General features: G+C 42.9%; 1 protein-coding gene across 1 annotated transcript in view; it reads left to right on the forward strand.

Moving 5' to 3' along the window:
• CORIN (corin, serine peptidase) overlaps positions 1–15867 on the forward strand; it is a 196483-nt gene that overhangs the window by 103739 nt on the left and 76877 nt on the right. The window contains exon 6 of the mRNA XM_075997867.1: positions 7836–7949. Within this exon, the coding sequence (XP_075853982.1) occupies positions 7836–7949 (114 nt within the window). The remainder of the gene's footprint in view (positions 1–7835; positions 7950–15867) is intronic.

The following is a 15867-nucleotide window of genomic DNA, read 5'->3' on the forward strand; positions in this document are numbered from 1 at the left end:
TCAGCATATTATGGGGGTACTCATGTTAAGGTTACGTATATTGCCCATGCTCTCCCCTGCCCCCTCGAGTCAGAGCTTCAAGCGTGTCCATCCCTCAGTTGCTGCACATCTCACTCATTATGTTTGTATATACCCATCCCCTCCCCCCACACCTGCCCGACACCCGATAAATATTATTCCTGTATGTCCACTTAGGTGTTGATCGGTTCATGCCAATTTGCTGGTGATATAAGATTACTTTTGTTGTGATATCTCAAGTTCATTATTGTGAATCACTTGCTTTCCTGGTCTGTAGATTCAATAAGTATGGATATGAGGGTGATGGATATGGTTATGGACTTATTTCCTCACCGTTAACTTTTTTCTTTTAATTATGTTTAGAATTAGAGCTGTCTGGTTATTTTGGGGGGTGGTTTTATGCATAAAGGGTCAGACAGCCAGGAGGACGGAGGTTTTCCCACCTGCCTTGACCCCATGAATGGGAGATGTGCCCATGGACTGCTCATGGGAGCAGGTGGGTGGGGGTGGGGTCTGTGTGACAAGTTAAGGGGATGGAGGGTACAGAGGGCTCTGGCAGAGCTCTGACCTAGGGCTTCAAAACCTTGGACTCTAACCACTGGCTCTCTGATCTGGAAGGTAGTTGAGGTCCTGCAGTTATCCACAAGACCAATGGATTTTTGAGACTGCTAATGCTTTGGAACAGCCCAAGTTATAGTAATCAACACTGGAGAATTCATGGCAAAATGATATAACGCAGTCACCCTGGGATTGGAAGTGCATTTTTAGACTTTAGGGCAGAACCATAATGTGCTTTGCAAAAAATAGTTTTCCAATTTCTTTTCATGGTAAATTCTAGCTATATTTGTTTATTCTATTTCTGATTCTCAGGATATATAACATTACAAAGGTGTGGGTGATTTATTTTAGTTTTTAGATGATTAATATATACAATGGGCCAAAATAAAAGAAACAGTGATTAAGAACAAAGTTAGGCCCTGCGCGGTGGCTCACGCCTATCATCCTAGCACTCTGGGAGGCTGAGGCGGGCAGATTGCTTGAGGTCAGGAGTTCAAAACCAGCCTGAGCAAGAGCGAGACCCCGTCTCTACTATAAATAGAAAGAAATTAATTGGCCAACTAATATATATGAAAAAAAAATTAGCTGGGCATGGTGGAGCATGCCTGTAGTCCCAGCTACTTGGGAGGCTGAGGCAGGAGGATCGCTTGAGCCCAGGAGTTGGAGGTTGCTGTGAGCGAGGCTGACACCACGGCACTCACTCTGGCCTGGGCAACAGGGCAAGACTCTGTCTCAAAAAAAAAAAAAAAGAAAAGAAAAAAAAAGAGAGAAAATCTATTTGAAAGTACTGTTAAATGCTAATTTTTGTTGGAGGGGAGATTAAATGTTTATTTCCTAAAGCAAATCCAGAAAGCACTACCTCTCCCCAAGTCTAAATTTAGAAATATTTTCCTGCCTCATCCAGGAGCTAGACAATAAGCATGCGGTTTTTAAATTATCCATGTTCGCCAATTTGAAAGTAGATTACTGCGATACTTTTCAGGAAACAGAATCATGATGTACATCTTATTTTCCAATGATTTTTTTTTTTTAAATTGCTTTTAGCTCATATTTAGGACCTTTAGATACTAAAACTTTAGGTAGTAATGATACTAATATATCATTTTAATCAGACAATCCCAGTTTGGAAGTTTCCCTTCCTCCCTACTTTTCTTCCTTCCTCCCTTCCTTCCTTGTTGAATTGCCTAAAGATCCCTTTTTAAAAAAATATCTTTAGGCTTCTGCTTGGCAGTCTATTTCTGGCAGCCTCTGGTCCTAAAGCTTGGCTTCCTGCTTTCTACTCTGGTTTTTGTTTACTTCCTACTCTGTCTAATTAGATTTAAACTCTCAGAGGCAGGGTTTTGTCTAAGTCATTTTATACTGCGATTTCACTTGAAATGTTGGATGATGACACGAAACTGCTTTGTAAGCTCTATTTTACGTTCTGTGTCCTATCAGAATGCCACCGGTCCCAGACCCATCTTTTGTTTCCTGTCAATGACTTTTAGATAATTTTACGGTGACTAATTTTTTTTTTTTTAAATATAGACTAATAGATCTTCCATCCTGCTGCCAGACAGGCAGTAAGTGTACTTAAGCTCTTATTTTTTTAAGAGCTGAATTTAAGTGGAAGGCCAGATGGCAGGGTTTCCATCGAATCAGAGCATAGCTGTATTTCAACGAGGGGGAATGAATTGAGGAGTAACTTAGGCTTGAGGACATTTAATTTGCGGAGTTGTTTTGGATTTTTCTCTGAACATTTGTTTGACAGCAACAGTTTCTCTCATTAATTAGAAGATGTTATATAAAAGGTACCAAGGGAGGTTGAACTGAAGAGTTGCGATTTAGTGAGGGAAATGGTGCCACGTAATCTTTGCAGCAAGCTGACAAAGCAGAAAAGACGATGTCACCCTGGCACTCCCCTTTTTAGACTGTCTAAGTTCAGAGCTCTTTAAGTGCATTTATCTGCCAGGCATTTACGACCCCCTAACATATGCTACTTTTGAACAAGAATGCATCAGTTACAAGGTGCTGCCGTGTTTCCCCGAAAATAAGACAGGGTCTTATATTTATTTTTCCTCAAGAAGACACCCTAGGGCTTATTTTCAGGGGATGTGTTATTTATTTATTTATTTTTTTAAGTACGGTGCAACCATCTCCATTGATTCTAATAGAGTGAAGTCGTCTTCTTCTGGAACATCATCCTCACTCTCCAGACCCCGAATCCCATCCTGAATGTCTTGCGACTCTGTTTCCTTTAGAACCACTGGCCCCGATCTCTCCTGTGGAGCACTAGAGCTCTCATGGGGCAGATGAGAAGGGCTGCTCGTGTTCTTTCCCGCTCCGCGACGACATGCATGGGTTGTGCAGATGCGCTGCGCAGCCACGCCCATCACTAGGGCTGATTTTCATAGCCATGCCCATCACCAGGGCTGATTTTCATAGCCACGCCCATCACTAGGGCTGATTTTCATGGCCACGCCCATCACTAGGGCTGATTTTCATAGCCACGCCCACCACTAGGGCTGATTTTCATAGCTACGCCCACCACTAGGGCTGATTTCCATAGCCACGCCCATCACTAGGGATGATTTTCATAGCCACGCCCACCACTAGGGCTGATTTTTTTCATAGCCACGCCCACCACTAGGGCTGATTTTCATAGCCACGCCCACCACTAGGGCTGATTTTCGGGGTAGGGCTTCTACTGTGCAAATGCTTAGACATCCTGCTAGGGCTTATTTTATGGGTAGATCTTACTTTCGGGGAAATATGGTAACAAAACAACAGGGCCACGTGTTGGCATCTGAGTGCTCTCAGGAAATCGAGGCCAGCATTGAAGAGAGGAGGGCTGAGCAGAGATCGCACCTGGTCACCAAAGTGGGGTGGCATGGGGGGGGGAATTTGGAGGGCAGAGGAGGAAGCAGGGGGGTGTAGAAGACATTCTCCAAGGCGTTGTTGGCCCTCGTGTCGCAGAGACCAGCACTCACCTATTTGGAGAAGAGGCTGGGCCTCCAATGAGAACGGCTCTGTTGGACAACCAGGAAAGTTGCAATCTGGGGACCCTGGCCCGGTACCCCGGCTTGGCACACCCATAGGGTGTGTTCTTTCCGGCACAATCCCTGCAGACTTGGAGACCATCATGCCCTCTGCAAGTTCTCTGAGGCCCTTCCTCGGTTCTTCCAGGTACCATGTAAGCCCCTTGGATCCTCCCACTGCTCTAAGGAGGAAGACATGACGTGCCTTAGTGATATTTCTCATCACCTTTTTGAGTGGGGTAATATAAATTAATTTGACTTAAAAGAATAAAGTGAGGGCCGGGCGCGGTGGCTCACGCCTGTAATCCTAGCGCTCTGGGAGGCCGAGGCGGGCGGATTGCTCGAGGTCAGGATGTTCGAGACCAGCCTGAGCAAGAGCGAGACCCCCGTCTCTACTATAAATAGAAAGAAATTAATTGGCCAACTAATATATATATATAGAGAGAGAGAAAAAATTAGCCAGGCATGGTGGCGCATGCCTGTAGTCCCAGCTACTTGGGAGGCTGAGGCAGGAGGATCGCTTGAGCCCAGGAGTGTGAGGTTGCTGGGAGCTAGGCTGATGCCACGGCACTCACTCTAGCCTGGGCAACAGAGTGAGACCCTGTTTCAAAATAAATAAATAAATAAATAAATAAATAAATAAAATAAAGTGAGGTGGTACCCCTACTGTAACAGGCTTAAATCCACTCCCAGTACGCCTTCCTGCAGGGCCATGCTGAGGTCGCTAGGGGGTCCAGGTGACATTCTAGCTCTGACTCCTCGTGTTCTATACTTCTCCCGTGCCCTTTCCCCACCCGAGAAAGTCACTCACCCTCTGTCCCCTGCTCTCAAGTCTTAGCACAGTGAAAAGCCGACCATAATGGAAATCTGAACCGTCTATTATTAAGTTCAGAGCTAAGTATTCATGGCCAAAAATGAATTAACACGTGTAAGCTCCTTATGATTTTAACTGAACATTTAAAACCTGAATGGTGAAGGGGTTTTTGAACTCGTTTTTGATGGCAAAAAAAGAAGTTTCTATTTTCAAAGGAAATTTTTCTTGGACTCTAATGTATTTAGCATAAAGCAGACAACAGTAAAGCTCTCTGGCTGGAATGGAGTGGGGAACCAAACACACCCCTTTAGCTTAGGCTGTGGTCCAAAAGTGCTTTGCCTTGCTATCCTAGAGTTTCTCTGAAATACACCTTTTTTTTTTTTTTGAGACAGAGTCTCACTCTGTCACCCGGGCTAGAATGCCATGGCGTCAGCCTAGCTCACAGCAACCTCAAACTCCTGGGCTCAAGCCATCCTCCTGCCTCAGCCTCCCGAGTAGCTAGGACTACAGGCATGCGCCACCATGCCCGGCTAATTATATATATATGTGTGTGTATATATATATATATATGTATATATATATATATTTTTTTTTAGTTTGCCAATTAATTTCTTTCTATTTTTAGTAGAGACGGGGGTCTTGCTCTTGCTCAGGCTGGTCTCGAACTCCTGACCTCGAGCGATCCTCCCACCTCGGCCTCCCAGAGTGCCAAGATGACAGGCGTGAGCCACCTCGCCCGGCTTGAAATACACCATTTTAACCCAAAGTATGGGTAATATGGTGTCAGCATCAGGGATGGAATATTAGAAACATCATCACACGTCGGTGGGGAAGAATACTTTTGGTAGAAGTGACTTTTATACTCATTGTCCTACCATAAGAGCAAATACCACTCAGAGGCCAGACCTGTCTATATGTAGGTGAACATCTCATAATAACACGGAGGGATTTTTATATTAGAGCAGCAGTTTATTCCCTTAGCCATGAGAAGAATAAAACTGTAAGAATAAACTGTAATAATAAATATTAATATTATTAATAAATAATAATTAAACTGTAATAATAAATATTAATATTATTAATAAATAATAAAACTGTAAGAATAAACTGTAATAATAAATAATAATAATATTATTATTAATATTAATAATAAATAATAATGAAACTGTAAGAATAAGCTGTAAGAATAAAACTGTTACTTATTGTCTTTGAATATGGAAGATCAGGCAATAAGAACAATCATGTAATCCTGCTGTGTAGACACCTCACATTCCAGTCTTCATTTATGCAATCAATAGGTGCTTGATTTGCTTCTATCATGTGTCAGTTCTATTCTAGACTCGTGCACAGCAGCAAGGAAAACTGACCAAGTGCCTTCCCTCAAGATCACATTCTAGAAGGGAGAGAGAGGGAGAGACAGTAAGCAAACAAACAAATACCTTCTGCTAATGTAAATTATGTGAGCCAGAATGAAATAAGTTTTCTGTGAGGTTAATATTTTGTTCTTTTAGCAGACTGTCATTCTGATGGTTTGGGGTGTCAGCCCCATTAGCAGCGACTAGCATAGTGGCCCTGTGTTTAATAGATGTCTAAAAAGAGAGTGAGAAGGATTTCTCAGCCTGGAGGATCAGATACTTCTAGAGAAGCCACATTTTAATGATGGAATCAGAGGAACAGAGAGAGAGACGTAGATTGAGTTCATTTTTAGGTCGTAAATAGATTCTTGATGTTGATCTTTGGTTTTCGGTGGAAATTGTGCAATTTTCCAAGCTCCTGAATCTTCAAAAAGCGGTCATTGTTTATTTGACCCGAGCCGACCTGTAGGCAGAACTTCGTACGATCACCGTTGCCCAATGACGCGATACGTTCTCAGAAACGTGTAGTTGGGCGCTTTCATCTCTGTGCAAACATCGTGGCGTGCATTTGCGCAAACCTGGATGCTGTGGCCCGTTGCACACCTGGGCCACCTGGTACGGCCCATGGCTTCTGGGCTGCGCACCTGTACAGCATGTTTGTGCATTGAATGCTGCAGGCAGTTGTAACACAGTGGGAAGTATTTGTGTGGCTAACATGTCTAAACATAGAAAAGGTAGAGTAAAAATATGGTTTTGTAATCTTATGAGATCACCATCATATACGTGGTCCACTGTTGACCAAAATGTCATTATGTCGTGCACGACTGTACCTCCAGCGTCTGTCACATTAACCCAACACCTCCCTTCTGCAAGTTCCAATCCTCCATCATCTCTTGTTGGATTGCTTCAATAAATAGCTTCCTGACTGGTGTCCTTACTTCTTCCCTTGTCCCTGTGTCCAACACAGTAGGCAGAGCAATCCTTTAAGGATTACTAGGCACGGTGGCTCACGCCTGTCATCCCGGCACTCTGGGAGGCCGAGGCGGGAGGATCGCTCAAGTTCAGGAGTTCGAAACCAGCCTGAGCAAGAGCGAGACCCCGTCTCTACTAAAAATAGAAAGAAATTAATTGGCCAACTAAAGATATATAGAAAAACTTAGCCGGGCACGGTGGTGGGTGCCTGTAGTCCCAGCTACTCGGGAGGCTGAGGCAGGAGGATCGCTTGAGCTCAGGAGTTTGAGGTTGCTGTGAGCGAGGCTGACGCCACGGCACTCACTCTAGCCTGGGCAACAAAGCGAGACTCTGTCTCAATAAAAAAAAAATAGGCCGGGCGCTGTGGCTCACGCCTGTAATCCTAGCTCTTGGGAGGCCGAGGCGGGCGGATTGCTCAAGGTCAGGAGTTCAAAACCAGCCTGAGCAAGAGCAAGACCCCGTCTCTACTATAAATAGAAAGAAATTAATTGGCCAACTGATATATATATAAAAAAAATTAGCCGGGCATGGTGGCGCATGCCTGTAGTCCCAGCTACTCGGGAGGCTGAGGCAGAAGGATCACTCAAGCCCAGGAGATTGAGGTTGCTGTGAGCTAGGCTGACGCCACGGCACTCACTCTAGCCTGGACAACAAAGTGAGACTCTGTCTCAAAAAAAAAAAAATAATAATAATAAAATAAAATAAAAAAATAAATAAACAAGTCTGCATCTATCTCTAGGAGCCCCGTGCAAAGAAAAGGCATTTCCAAAGAGAGATGGTCGCAAGACTGCAAACATCCAGGATTTTTACCGAAACAGACTCTGCTGCCTCCTGAATTCCCAACTGCTCCTCAAACTTTTACTGAGAAGAGGACGTTATTAACAAGAATTCTTAGGGAGGGAGGGAAGAAAAAGCTACTTTTCCTAGTAATTAGTGCAATATGCCTTGTTAATTAGGTATCTCTATATACATCAGGAGAAAAAAAGGTGCTTTACTTGCATGCTTCAATAAAATGAATACAGAGTAAAAAAAAAAAAACAATAAAAAAAATAACCTTATTCTGATGTTGTTTCTTATGCCTCTTTTTTTTTTTTCCCCCAGTGCTCTGCGGAGGGGGCGAGAGCTTTCTGTGCGCCAGTGGAGCCTGCGTGCCCAGGAAACTGCAGTGCAACGGTTACAATGACTGCCACGACTGGAGTGACGAGGCTCACTGCAGTACGTGCAGGGCGGGCTGGGGGGGGTCCTCTGGGTGCCCCCACCCCAAGGGATTCCGTCCGCCGGGGGCCCTAGAAACCAGAGCTATCCCATTTGCGAAGCCCTGACAACCGCCCAGCGTTTGCACGTGGGCTGCTCTGGGTTTGCCCTTCAGAAAGTGAGCAGGCGTGTTTGTCTTGCCCCACCCCGGGTGACAGCCGGGTGTTTGCACCCCTTCCAAAGCCACGGCCCCTCGGGAGCTCGGCACGGACCCTGAGCCGGAACAGACCGTGCACTGAGAGCATTGCGACAAGGAAGTGCCTTAACATCCTTAAAATCGGGAGAAGGCTTTTGGGTTGTTTTGTTTGGGCGGGGAGTTTTGTTTTTTTGTTTTTAAAGCTCGATGAGCGTAAAGGTCGATGTTTTTTTTTAAAAAAACAGGATATTTTTAGAGGGAAAATGTTAGCACTAATGATTTTTGGCCATAATAACTCAGTCACTCCAAAGCCTCTTTTATTTTTTGATGGCCGATGTTGGGATAGAATTGTATTTTTTTTTTATAGGAAAAATGTTCACACCAATGGTTTTTAACCATAATAACACAGTCACTCCAAAGCCTCTTTTATTTTATTTTTTGATGGTCGATGTTGGGATAGAATTGTATTTTTTTTTGTAGGAAAAATGTTCACACTAATGATTTTTAACCATTATAATGCACTCACTCCAAAGCCTCTTTTATTTTATTTTTTGATGGTCGATGTTGGGATAGAATTGTATTTTTTTTATAGGAAAAATGTTCACACTAATGATTTTTAACCATTATAATGCACTCACTCCAAAGCCTCTTTTCATTTTATTTTTTGATGGCCACCCTAATGTTGGGATGTAATTGTATTTTTTTTTATTTCAGCATATTACAGGGGTACAAATGTTTAGGTTGCATAGATTGCCTTTGCCCCATCTGAGTCAGAGTTTCAAGTGTGCCCAGCCCCCAGACTGTGTGACCGCACCCATTAGGTGTGAATATACCCATCCCCTCCTCCCCCCTTCCACCTGCCTGACACCAGATGAAAGTTACCACTATATTTGCACCTAAGTGTTGATGTTGATCAGTTAATACCAATTTGCTGGTGAGCACATGTGGTGCTTGTTTTTCCATTCTTGGGACACTTCACTCAGTAGAATGGGCTCCAGCTCCATGTAGGTTAACACAAGAGGTGCTAGATCACCATTGTGTTTTTTTGTGGCTGAGTAGAACTCCATGGTATACATATGCCACATCTTATTAATCCGCTCATGTATGGATGGGCACTTGGGTTGTTTCCACATCGTTGCAATTGTGAATTGTGCTGCTATAGACATTTGGGTGCAGGTGTCTTTATTATTACAGAATGTCTTTTTTTCCTTTGGGTAGATGCCCAGTAATGGGATTGCTGGATCACATGGCAGTTCTACTTGAGATGTCTCTCCATATTGCTTTCCGCTGAGGTTGAGCTAGTTTGCAGTCCCACCAGCAGGGTAGGAGTGTTCCTCTCTCTCCGCATCCACGCCAATATTGATTGTTTTGGGACTTTTTGATAAAGACCACTTTTTCCATGGGAGTTAAGTGATAGCTCATTGTAGTTTTGATTTGCATTTCCCTGATGAGTAGAGATGTTGAACATTTTTTCATGTTTGTTGACTGTTAACAATATAACAAAAGAGATGTCCCAAAGCCAAACAAAACTGTCAAAATACTTAACTCCCACATATGAGTGAGAACATGTGAGGTTTGTCTTTCTGTGGTTGGCTCACTTCACTTAACATGATGTTCTCCATTTTCACCCATGTTGTTGCAAATGACAGGATTTTCATCTTTTTGATGGCTATATACTACTCCATTTTGTGTACGTCCCTCACACACAAAAAAATAGTGGCAGTGAGTTCTTTGGGTAAAGAGTAGGATTACAGGGAGCTGGGTTGTGTAAAGAGAGCTGATGGAAAAGATGGAATTAAAGCTAAGGACTTGCACTCAGGTGATGTCTATATACTCTAACAGGGGTCCTCACACTTTTTAAACAGGGGGCCAGCTCACCGTGCCTCAGACCGTTGGAGAGAGCGGTGCACATTCCACGCATGCGCACTGTGGGCCCGGGACCAGTCGGCTGCTAAGCAGGACAGGCAGCGGCGGCAAAAACACGGGGCGGCCGGATAAATGTCCTCGGTGGGCCGCATGTGGCCCTCGGGCCGGAGTTTGAGGACCCCTGCTCTAGAACAGTAGTTTTCAACCATCTAGGTGACATTTTGCATTGCAAAAATGCATTTTTGCAATGCAAAAAAAATGGAGACATTTTTTGTTTTCACAACGGTGGGGGGCGGGGAGGCGCTCCTGGCCAGAGATGCTGGTAAACATCCTTAGCTGCACGGGGCCGGCGGCCAACAGCGGGAAGAACTGCCCAGTCCAGAAGGTCAACGGCTCTGCAGTTGAGAAACCCTGTTCTAGAGCTGGCAGCCAATAGCAGAAAGAACCCAGGGCGTCAATAAGCAAGAGCTGTTGACTCGCAGCTCTTGCTGTTTAAGAGCTGAGCAATGGTGGGCAGACCATTGAACACACCCTGGCCATCTCAAAGTGACAGGGTCTCCGATTGCAGGATGCTTGGTCCTTTCCATCTTTAACATTCTGTGTGTGAGAACTGAGCATTCCTGCTTGCACCTTGAGCCCAGGCAGCACATTCATGTTTACAGAGACTGAGCAAATTGAACGAAGCCCTCGATAAACAACGGCTGTCTGTTTCTTAGCTTTCCGCTCTGACTTAATGAGGGGCAAAGGTGAATAGGGTGTGCATGAGATACCAAACTGAAATAAATATCAACAGGCAAGAACTTCAGAAGAAACAGTTTTGTACCAAGCTTTCCTTAAGAAAGTGAAAAGGTGTATCTAGAAAAACATCTACCTTAGGGTCCTGCAAAATTATGCTCGGTTATATTGAGCAAGGAAATCGCAGCAAATGGGTTTTCAGAATTTGGATTTCTTGATCCCAAACCGAGCTGACAACCTCCCTTTTCGGTTCAGGCAAACGTTAATTCCGATAAAAGGAGACACTGTGATTTTTGCTATTTGCTGTGGGTTTCTGGCTGTGTAATGCCTCTGGGTTAAGGCTTTGTGTGTTTACTAACCACACAGACCTTAGGAAAGTAACGAGCTGTTTTCTCAAAGGCAGCCAATTTTGTATCTAACTTCTGGAAATGGCTCTAACCCAGCAAGTCATAACAGTGGAAAGTTGGAATCTGCACCTGTGTGAATAATCAGGATTTTTTTTTTTTTAAATCTGAGTCCTCTCCATTGATGAATCAGTTTAATAAGTGACGACATTGATTTTTAAAATATCGCCAATGAAATATTTCAGCGCGAATTACCAGGGGTCCAGAGTGGACCTCACGGGGGGCGCATAAACCTTTGGGAATTTCTGGTGTGATCTCAGGTTAATCAGATTCTGAAAGGAGTGTTTGATTCCCTAGTAGTGCATCAAAAAAAAAAAAATTAAAGCGTGTTGCATAAAAAGAAATTAATTCACATAGTTTAAAATCTGCAGAGCTATTTTCCACTCCCACTTCAGGGCAATGCATGTGTGCTTGTCACCTGTGGTCAAAATGAGAAGCCTTTTTCCCCTCCGGTTATGGCTGATTCGAACATTTTGATTCAAAACTTCCTACAGGAATAATTTATATTAAAGCAAAAAGCAAAAAAGACTTTTTAAATTTTTTGCAAGGAAACACATATATATATCGATGCACAGATTCCCCAAGTCTGCCCTCAGGACACGGGAAGGCATAGTATTTCTGCAACTCAGAGGCACCCCTGAGTTGGGTACCCCCGTCAGCATTGGGGTGCAGGGTTGGGAGATAGCGCCCTCTGCTGAATGGGAGAAAATAGCATTGTCAAGGTGATAACAGGGACCTCTTCTTGTTAATATACTTCTTACATTTGCCCTTGAGGTGGCTGTTCGAAAATTCGAAAATTATTCAGACTGAAGGGAGGAAAAAAACAAAAAGTAATTGCAAAGTTCTGCAGCTGCATAAGTGTGAGCAATATGTATGCATGCGTGTGTGCTTGTGCCTGTTCCCATACACGCTTTCTTCATGAAGACCTTGAATGGATGGTCTCTGAGGCCCATGCCACTCCTAAAATGATGTGATTCTAAGGTTTTAAGGTTTTTTTTTTCTTTTTTAGAAGATTGCTTTCCTGAAATAGAGATTTATGATTCATGTATATATAAGTGTGATATTTTGATGTGGCTACTAGCAGTTTAGCTGATCAATGCCAAAGACTTTTTTTTTTTTTTTTTTTTTTTTTTTGAGACACAGTCTCACTCTGTTGCCCGGGCTAGAGTGAGTGCCGTGGCGTCAGCCTAGCTCACAGCAACCTCAACTCCTGGGCTCAAGCGATCCTCCTGCCTCAGCCTCCCGAGTAGCTGGGACTACAGGCATGCGCCACCACACCTGGCTAATTTTTTTCTGTATATTTTTTTAGTTGGCCAATTAATTTCTTTCTATTTTTAGTAGAGATGGGGTCTCGCTCTTGCTCAGGCTGGTTTGGAACTCCTGACCTTGAGCGATCCTCCCGCCTCAGCCTCCCAGACTGCTAGGATTACAGGCGTGAGCCACCACGCCCAGCCTAATGCCAAAGACTTTTGATAATGAAAGGTCACCAAGGGTGGGATGTTTATAGTAAAGAGATGTCTACCACCAGTTGCATGAGATACAGGCTTTTATGTGAGAAGAAACAATCAGCTGGGAGTCAGGAGACTGGACTATTGACCACTGGATTTCTGGTCCTCATCAACCCAAGTAGACTGACCTTCGAATGTGCCCCCATGTTTTACCTCTTTCCTTTGTCCTTGCTATTTCTTCTACATGAAACATGCTGAACTTTTCATCACATCCACCCTACTGAAATTCTGTCCATCTTCGATAATCCTTCTCCACTATAAGCTACCTAATTTTTGCAATTAATTTACTTTAAGTGAGGGATAAAAGATAACACATTTAAGACATCAAGTTTCTATTAAATGCAAGTCTCGGCCAGGCGCGGTGGCTCATGCCTGTCATCCTAGCACTCTGGGAGGCCGAGGAGGGAGGATCGCTCAAGGTCAGGAGTTTGAAACCAGCCTGAGCAAGAGCGAGACCCTGTCTCTACTAAAAATAGAAAGAAATTAATTGGCCAACTAAAAATATACATAGACAAAATTAGCCGGGCATGGTGGTGCATGCCTGTAGTCCCAGCTACTCGGGAGGCTGAGGCAGGAGGATCGCTTGAACCCAGGAGTTTGAGGTTGCTGTGAGCTAGGCTGATGCCACAGCACTCTAGCCCGAGCAACAGAGTGAGACTCTGTCTCAAAAAAAAAAAAAAAAAATGCAAGACTCTTGACATATATTAATTTTAAACATTTTCATACCTTTATGAAGGTATAATTTATATACCATAAATTTCACCTATTATGGATTTTTGGCAACTTTATAGAGTTGTGCGACCATCACCACAATCTAGTTCTTGAACTTTTGTGTTTTCCCCAGAATTTCTCTCCCACCCATTTGCAATCAATCCCCAGCCACCCATAACCACTGCTCTCATTTCTGTCTCTAAATGTGCTTTTTCAGGGAATTTCATAAATGGGTTATGTGTCTGGCTTCTTTCACTTGGCATAACGTTTTTGAGATTCATCAATACTGTCATATATCTCAGTAGTTGGATCCTTTTAATTACTGAATAATATTCCATTGCATGGCTATATTACATTTTGTTTCATTTACCAGTTGGTGTTTAGAATTTTTCCAGTTTTGGGCTATTACAAATAATGCTGCTGCGAAAATCCATGTACAAATCTTTGGGTTGATACATGTTTAATTTCTCTTGGGTGGATCCCTAAGGGTGGAATTAATTAATTAATTGTACGGTAAGATCATAGTTACCTTTATAAGAAGCTGCTAAACTCTCTTCCAAAGTGTTTTCCAAACTATTTTATATTCTCACCAGAGATACATAAGAGTTTCAGTTTTCCGAAAATCCTTGTCAAAACTTGGTATTATCCATCTTTTTAATTATATCTATTTTAAAGGATGTGTAATAATATATTCTTGTGGTTTTAATTTGCCTTTCCTTAATGACTAATCATCTTGAATATCTTTTCATGTGCTGATTAGTCATTTATGTTTCACAAAGACTTTGTATTTATTAATAATTCTTTTGTTCATTTGTAATCGAACTTGGTATCTTATTATTGAGTGTAAAAGTTTTTTTTTTTTTCTTTTTTTCTTTTTTTTTTATTATATGGTTATACGTCAGAGTGAAGAGTGTAAAAGTTTTGTATATACTCTAGTATAAGTCTTTTGTGATACATGGGATTTGCAAATATTTTTTTCCGTATGTGACTTGTCTTTATTTTTCTTAATGTCTTTTGAATCCCACAAATATTTTTAATTTTCATGAAGCTCATTTATTATTAATTTTTTTTCTTTTATTACTTGTACTTTTGGTGTCATAGCTAAGACCTCTTTGCATAACCCAAGGCCACAAAGATTTTTTTCCCTATGTTTTGGTCTAGGAGCTTCATAATTTTCACACTTATATTTGAGTCTATGACCCATTTGGGGTTAATGTTTGTGTATGATTTGAAGTGAAGGTGAGAGCTCGCTTTTTTTTTTTTTGCCTATTTAATATCTAATCGTCCCAACACCACTTGTTGAAAAGGGCATTCTTTCCCTGTGGATTTGTCTTGGTGCCTTATACACATTATTTTATTAAATTCTTCTCTCCAACCCTATGAAGTGGCTGATTTTTACCACAATTTCATAGATCAATTCACAGACTCCTAGAGCTGAACGAATATACTAGAAGTCGCACAGCTAGTGGATGGCAGAACCAGCATAGGAATTCTGCTTTACCCAAGTAAAAACACCTTATCTTACTAAAATTGGGAAACTGTGTCCCTGTGTATTATTTATCTCAGCATCCAACTACAAGCTTCCTGAGATGACCTCATTTCTTTTCTCATCTTGCCACCATAACCTTCGGGCAGTATGTATTTATTTGGATAAGGATCATGCGATGAAAAATTCAATGGACTTAAGCAATAAAATTTATAGGAAAAGAAATAACTCTAGAATCTAAATGACTCCTTGTCTCCATTATGTTTGTGCTTACCATTGACAGCCCTAGACTTCCACTGTAAAGAAAGCATTTTTAGGAAAGATCCACTCACCCCCTGTGGAGGTTATTTATTCTGTTTGAACAGGAATTTGATTGGGAATTATTATTATTATTTTCTGAGACAGAGTCTCACTCTGTTGCCCGGGCTAGAGAGCCGTGACATCAGCCTAGCTCACAGCAACCTCAAACTCCTGGGCTCAAGCGATCCTCCTGCCTCAGCCTCCCGAGTAGCTGGGGCTACAGCCATGCGCCACCATGCCCGGCTAATTTTTTTTTCCTATATATTTTGAGTTGGCCAATTAATTTCTTTCTATTTTTAGTAGAGACGGGGCTCTCGCTCTTGCTCAGGCTGGTCTCGAACTCCTGACCTTGGGCGATCCTCCCTCCTCGGCCTCCCAGTGATTGGGAACTATTAGTATGATGAATTGAGAATGTCTCCCCTGATCTTCGACTATCAGGGAGCTTTCGGGAGACATAAAGTGGAAATCAGAGAAAAAAAAATTGCTCAGCAAGTGCTCAAAGCCCTTGGCTTGGGAGCCGGAAGGTTCTAGTCGAGGTTGCACGGTAACTTGTTAGGTGACCTCGAGCTAGTCGTCGGGTCTCTCTGTGCCAGTCTCCTCGCCCGCCAAACAACAGGTGTGGACCAGGTCACCGTTGGGGGTTCCCTTCCTCGACAGGCTTTTACCAGACACAGCGCCGCAGCGACACTCTGTGCTGTTCCGACGACTCACCGCTGGCTTCTCCCATTTGCAG

This window comes from Microcebus murinus, chromosome 26 (assembly GCF_040939455.1).
Source record: "Microcebus murinus isolate Inina chromosome 26, M.murinus_Inina_mat1.0, whole genome shotgun sequence".
NCBI lineage: Eukaryota > Metazoa > Chordata > Mammalia > Primates > Cheirogaleidae > Microcebus > Microcebus murinus.